The sequence below is a fragment of the Chiloscyllium plagiosum genome, chromosome 38 (genome assembly GCF_004010195.1).
Source record: "Chiloscyllium plagiosum isolate BGI_BamShark_2017 chromosome 38, ASM401019v2, whole genome shotgun sequence".
Classification (NCBI taxonomy): domain Eukaryota; kingdom Metazoa; phylum Chordata; class Chondrichthyes; order Orectolobiformes; family Hemiscylliidae; genus Chiloscyllium; species Chiloscyllium plagiosum.
Genome location: NC_057747.1, coordinates 5,400,914 through 5,407,932, shown reverse-complemented (window position 1 = coordinate 5,407,932; position 7,019 = coordinate 5,400,914). Strand labels below are relative to the sequence as shown.

Below are 7,019 nucleotides of genomic sequence, written 5' to 3'. Positions count from 1 at the left end.
GGTATAGCACTTGTGGCTAATGGGATTGTGGGATATGGGGCTGGGGGGTAAGGAGATTGAGCTCAATAATCAGCCATGACCCCCGAGGGGTCGAATGGCCTACTCCTGGTTCTATCCTCTACATTTCTATGATGGAATACCCTCCATTTTCATACACTGAAGTACCTAGATACCATCCAGGACAAAGCGGCCTGTTTGATTAGCACCTTATCTAACATCAATACTCCCTCTGCCATTGATGCTCAGTAGCAGCTGCTCGTACCCCACAAGGTACATTACATTAACTCACCCAGGCTCATTCAACAGCACCTTCCAAGCTCATAACCTCCACTACCTCAAAGGACAACGGCAGCAAGTGTCTGCCAACATCACCAGCTGTGTTCTGCCCTCCAAGAAACTCACTAGCCTGACTTGGAAATATATCACCGGTCCTTCACTGTGGTTGGGTCAAAATCCCTTCCTCATAGCATCTCATGGACCACAGCAATGCATGAGGGCAGCTCAGCACCTCAGGACAATAGTGGATTGGCAATAAATGCTGTCCAGCTAGTGACACTCACATCTCGCAAATGAAGAAATAGCAGCCATCATTTAATAGCCATTCCTAATTGCTTGAGGCGGCTATAATTACAATATTTTAAAGGAATGTGGATGGGTATTTGAATAGGAAAGGTTTTGAGGGATGTGGGACAAATGCTGGCAAAAGGGACTAGATTCATTTCAGATATCTGGTCGGCATGGACAAGTTGAACTGTAGGATCTGCTTCCAAGCTGTACATCTCTTTGACTCTATGAGTGCAGGCCATTCCAGGGGCACATTGCTATAGGTCTGGAGTCAGAAACTGGCCAGACTGGATCATGAGCCATTGGATTTTTATGTCAATCAACATTGTTCTTGTGGTCACCAATACAGAGATTAGTTTGACATTCCTGATTTATTAAATTAATTTACATTTGAACCATGGCCATAGAACTTGGGCCCTCTGGATTGCTGGCCCAGTGACATTATCATTACACCACCATCCCCCCGATTTTGTTGCTAGTTCTAAACTCTGCAGGATGGCTCAACAATGTTGCCTGAACAGCCACATTGCCCCACTATTCAAAATATGTAAATCTTTCTCTCTGAGAGTCACTCAGTATAGAAACAGACCCTTTGGCCCAACTTGTCCATGCCCAACAGCTTTCCTAAACTAATCTAGTCCATTTGTCCACATTTGGCCCATATCTCTCTCAACCCTTCCTATTCATTTACCCTTTCAGATGCCTTTTAAATGTTATAATTGTACCAGCCTCCACCACTTCCTCATGCAACACACTCTGTATGAAAATGTTACTCCTCGGGTCCCTTTTAAATCTTTCCCCCTCACCTTAGACTGTCTGCAAAGGATGGAGATAATGCTCTGCATTTCACTAGCGCCTTTTTGAAAGTTATAAAATGTCAATCCACACTGTTGTTTCATTGATCTAGCTGCCTGTTTCATTGATCTAGCTCCTGATGCACCCTGAGCTGCAGCTGTCTTACTAAAGCCTGAATGCTGGTTTGTTATCACTGAGTAAGGAGCCTGTGCCATTGTAAACCCTGGGTTCAATCCACAATCGGTTCTGGCTGTCAAACTGAGTCGATGCTTTGTCCTGCTGTCCATCAGGCAGGTCAGCTAGGAAGGGAGGCGTTTGGGAAGCTAGTGTGGGAGACACAGTAGCTCAGTATGCTAGCGCTGCTGCCTCACAGCACCAAGACCTGGGTTCAAGTCCAGCCTTGGGTAACTGTCTGTGTGAAGTTTGTACGGTCTCCCCGTGTCTGTGTGCTCTGGTTTCCTCCCATGATCCAAAGTTGTTCAAGTTAGGTAAATTGGTGATGCCAAATTGCCCATAGTGTTCAGGGTCAAGGGTAAATGTAGAGCAATAGGGGAGGGGAATGGGTCTGGGTGGGTTACTCTTTGGAGGGTCAGTGTGGACTTATTGGTCCACACTGTGGGAGTTCTATGAAAGGAGACCCAAGGATTCCTTGTGCAACCTGGAAAAGCACATACCAGCCATTGGAGACAATACCCACCCTCCCATTTTCCTGGTCACCACTCCTCATGTCAGTAAGAATAAATGAATGAATTTGGTTTATTGTCACATGTACTCACATGAGTGCAGTGAAAAGTTTACAAGTCGCCGTTATGATTCTGGGGAGAATGTGGTGTAGTGGGAATGGCACTGGCTGTAGTAATCCAGGGATCTAGTTTAAAATTGTCAGAACACAGATTCAAATCCCACCAAGGCAGTTGGCTGGGGTTTAAATTAATTCAATCAAAATGCTTCAAATTAAAAGGCAGTTCCAGGAATTGACAGCACAGAAGTATCTTCTTTTTGTTAAAAAACCATCTTGTTCCCATCATGCCCTTTAGGAAAGGAAATCAATGGCAATGTGGTGTACTCCAACCTTGCAGGTAAACTGCTCAGTTTGAGGATAACTAGGCACTGGCCATTGTCAGTGATGATTGAATTACGAGTTGATGTTTATCAAGTGAATCTCTTGCTGCGGGAAGTGGGTTAAAACCGCGGGATACAGTGGACAGTAAGGAACCCATCTCCATGGGGAGCAGACTTATCAACTCTGGCTGGATGTATCCCTGGAGATTCGATCAAATCCCACCCCTCCCAACTCTCCAGCCATTGGTCACCCGACATGTCCATCTCTGTGACAGTCCCCAAATAGAAAGCAAAGGATTGGCTAATACTTGGTTACCAGCCTTATTACGTTTTCAGAAATGATAATTTCATAGCATTGGACAGAAAAAAAAGAGAAAGGGAATTTAAACAGCCTTTCTGATTTTGCTTTTGCTGGGATTGCTGTTTGCAACAGTGTCCTGTAGTTCTAAACGGATCAAAGTCATAGAGATGTACAGCACGGAAACAGACCCCTCAGTCTAACTCGTCCATGCCGACTAGCTATCCTAAATTAATCTCGTCCCATTTGTCAGCGCTTGGCCCATATCCCTCTAAACATCCTATTCATATACCAATCTAGATGCCTTTTAAATGTTGTAAGTGTACCAGCCTCCACCACATCCTCTGGCAGCTCATTCCGTACACGCACCACCTTCTCTCCCCCCTCAGGGCCATTTTAAATCTTTCCCCCTCTCACCCTAACCTATGCTCTCTAGTTCTGGACTCCCCCACCCTAAGAAAAAGACATTGAGCTATTCACCCTCCCACTTGCCCCTGCTGATTTTGTAAGTGTATGGGGAGAAAGCAGGAACAGGGGATGAAGTTGGTCAGCCATTGATTGTACTGAATGCCAAGGGCAGGGACCAATGCTGGAAGATGGGATCAGACTAGCTAGTGACTGGCACAGACGCGATGGGCCGAAGGGCTTTTTTTTCCCCTGTGCTGCCCAATGACTGGGTGGGGGGGGGGGGCAGTCTCAAATGGGCTTCTCCACCTTAGAAAGGAAACGACCCATTCCTGGAGACTCCAGGCCGGTGCTGCAAGAGTGTTGGCAACTTCTGGACAGGGTTAAAATCTGCAGAGAGGGAGGAACTGGAGCGTTCTGGCCAGCAGCAAAGCAGAGTTTCCTCTGTTTGAAGGACAGGAAATATGTTTTTTTTTGTTCTCTCTCTCTCTGTCTCAGCTGCTGCAGAGAAACAGCAGGGTTTGTGAGATCAGAGAGGGAGGGAGAGGGGAGGGGAATGGTAGGAGCGGCCTGAATAATTGATAACTCTCGCCTCTTTCATTGGCAATCAGCTGGAGGAAGACAGCGCACCGTGGGGGCTGATCATGACAACGCTTTGACACTGCAGCGTCTGAAACAAGCCCAGGCAGCTCCTGCTTTCCAGTGGCTTCTCGCTGACAAATGTAGGGCAGTCGGTCTGGGTCATCGCTTATCTCTCACCACCCATCCCTAAACCCCCCCCTATACCCCCCCCCCCAGCATCGAAAAGGAAACATGTGATAACGAAGGGAGGAAATATTCGAGACTCCGGGAACGCAGATGCAGAGCTGCTGGAAAATGAAACTGCAGGTATTGTCACGATCCTGCCTTCCTGGCGTCTAGGGGAGGGATAACCTGGATACAACCCTGGGCAGCTCTGGTATCCTTTTTTGTCGCCTTAGCTCTGTCAGCCTGAACAAAAGAGACTGTGCTGGTGGGATCAGACATCTCTGCAGCTGCCTTTATCAGGCAGTTTTGAATCTGCTTCTTCCTGTTTGTCGGCCCAGTCTGATCTGGCAGCCCTCTTCAGAGGCTCGACATTATTTTGGTTTTGGTCTGCATTAGATTTGTTTGCGGGTGTCCTCCTCCCCCCCCCCCCACTCCCACTCCCACTCCCATTTTGTTGAAAGGTACATGACTCTTTGATAAATGCAGCCCTTGAGCGGCTGTGAAAAGTGAAAAATGAATAAATCTTTTTGTTTGTTTGAAATGTGTCAATTTAAAAAAATTGCATAATGCACCCCCACACCCCAGGGTTTCATCAGGAGTGCGGAGGGGGCTGAGGGATTGCTGTATTGAATAAGAAGCAGTATGTGTTAATGCAAGGGGGGGGGGGGGGGTTGCAGAATGTGTGTGTTTTGGATTGTGTCTGTCTGTGCCATCAGAGAGGTGTTGTTTAAACATGGAGGCCGGATCCTGAGTTGTCATTAGAATAAGCAGCTTTTTTTTTGACACGGAGACAGGGTAAATTAGTGAGCGTGGCTTGCCCTCCATTTATTGCTGTCTTTGTTTTAGTGCTGCCCACGTTTGTTTTAGTTGTTTTTTCTGTTTCTCAGCAGCAGACCTAGGTGTGTGTGTGTGTGAGATTTGCAGCAGGTGCTGTTCCTAATAGCTTTCTCCCTCCATCCCTGAACTACCTCCTGAACAGATTAGTGAGCTTTTGTCTTTTCAGTAGGGTCTTATATTCAAAAGAAAATTAATGCACAAGACATATATTTTGTCCGCTTTCCACTAGAAACCTTAGGAAAATGATTGAGTCGTCCTGAAATCCAATATTGCTGCTTGGGTTTCTAGGAAGATCTTTTCAAATGCAGCACATTACAGGTTAATCTCAACAACACGATTTGTTCGGATGAACTGGGCGACTGTTTTGCAGCTGGTGCCGTGGGTTCTGACCCTTTATCGGCATCGTTGGGGAGGTGGCGGTGATGGCGAAGAGTGGGTTCTTGCTGAACCTCCAACCGGCAGCGAGAGATCGTGAGTGGGAAGAGTTGCATTGCTCTGGCGCCGCCCGGAACCGCGGGCCCACAGCGCGGGAGTGCAGCCGTCCAAACTGTGCCCGGCGACCTGCACCAATGCAGCGAGGGGATTATGGCTAGTGGCTTTACTTGGCTCCGATACTGTGTGGGGTTGTAACGGGAAAAGGGATCTCTTTTCCCATCGCCACTCAGAGAGTGCACCAAAATCTCTCTGAGGGCCGTGTGAATAACTGTCGTGATAATCTGGTGTCAGCACTGGCCTCAGTTGCATCAACTCCCACTCACCCAGAGTTCACTGACCAACAATGATTCCTGGCGTCGTTTTCAAAAATTCCCATCCTTTTTTCATGTCCGTTCCCTTCATGCAGCTCGCCTCTCCCCTGTCTCAGTCCCACAACCCTCTCAGATATGTGCACTCATCAAATTCTGACCTCCTGAGCATTTCAGTTTTTAAAGGCTCCACCATTGGCTGCTTTGGTGCAAAGCTTCGGAATTCCTTCCCTAAGCCAGTCTGTCTTCCCTCCTTTTAAAAGGCTCCCGGACACAGATAACCAGTTCTAATGGTGCTTTCTGTGGCTGTGTTGTGTGCACTGTTTGCTTCATAATGCTCCTGTGAAGTGTTAGTGTGGGACAGTGATAGCCTAATGGTATTATTGGTTCAGAGGATGGTGGAATTTGAATTCAATAAAAACTGGAACTACGAGTCTAATGTTGTCACTTGTGGGTTTTTAAAAAAAAATCTGGTTCCCTAATGCACTTTAGGGAAGGAAACTGTTGTCGTTGCAATGGGTCTAGCGTCACATGTAGTGACTCTCAACTTCTCAGGGCAATTAGGGCTGGACGACATCTGGTGAATGAATTGAAACAAAGCTGTGTTCAAGGTGCTAGATAAATTCAGGGAGAGTTGCTATGAGTAGCACCTGAATCAGGTTTGGCATCTTGGTTCGGGTAGGTTTATGCAGCTGGGCAGGTCCTGTTTCGTGCTGTGTCAGGGGATTTAATCTGCACTCTGTTTATTCTCAGTTGTCAATCCCAGCCATGTTAACACTACCAGTTCAGTAATTAACTAACGGACTAACTCTGAGGGTGGGGAGGGAAATGTTGAGAGAAGCTTCCTCTGAATGATTTTGCCCTGCATTTATTTTTAAAAAGCCTCTAATTTATGTCTCTGATTATGAAATACATGTCCGTAGATGTCCTTTTAGAAATAACTAGGCTCGATGGAACTATTCATTCACTAACATGCTTCAGAATGGGGAGCGGAGGTTTATAGCAAGTTACCTGCAGACAAATTAACTAACCTGGAGTCTAATTATTAGTGTGACTCTAACTAAATGGTCACACGGTTACTAGCGCAGCATTAACCTAGAATTGTTTCTTGTGCCTTCTTTAACCAATCACAGGTTTGTCTCATTGTGATCATTCAGCCTTTCACCCGACTGTGTGTGTCCTTGCACTCCCAATTCATCAAGTGTCATTCTATTGCCTTCGCCCTGTGACCCCACACATTCATTTGGGTCATGGTCTGGTTCCTTCTTGAATGCTTCGCTTGCAGTCTTGGGCTGACTGAGGTTGACTGCATCGGTGCTACTAACTATATACAGATCTGTACCACCTCTCCCTCCCCCCACCCCCTCTCTCCATCTGAGATAGACAATAGGTGCAGGAGTAGGCCATTCTGCCCTTCGAGCCTGCACCACCATTCAATATGATCGTGGCTGATCATCCTTAATCAGTATCCTGTTCCTGCCTTATCTCCATAACCCTTGATTCCACAATCCTTGAGAGCTCTATCCAACTCTTTCTTAAATGAATCCAGAGACTGGGCCTCCACTGCC

At 46.7% G+C, this 7,019-nt stretch overlaps 1 protein-coding gene across 1 annotated transcript in view; it reads left to right on the top strand.

Annotated features, from left to right (window-relative positions):
- The first annotated feature begins 3,244 nt into the window (after nucleotides 1-3,244).
- The window catches only part of LOC122541760, a 66,388-nt gene continuing 62,613 nt past the window's right edge, over nucleotides 3,245-7,019 (top strand). Inside the window, exon 1 of the mRNA XM_043678706.1 lies at nucleotides 3,245-4,012. Coding sequence (XP_043534641.1) covers nucleotides 3,983-4,012 — 30 coding nt within the window. The 5' untranslated portion in view covers nucleotides 3,245-3,982. The remainder of the gene's footprint in view (nucleotides 4,013-7,019) is intronic.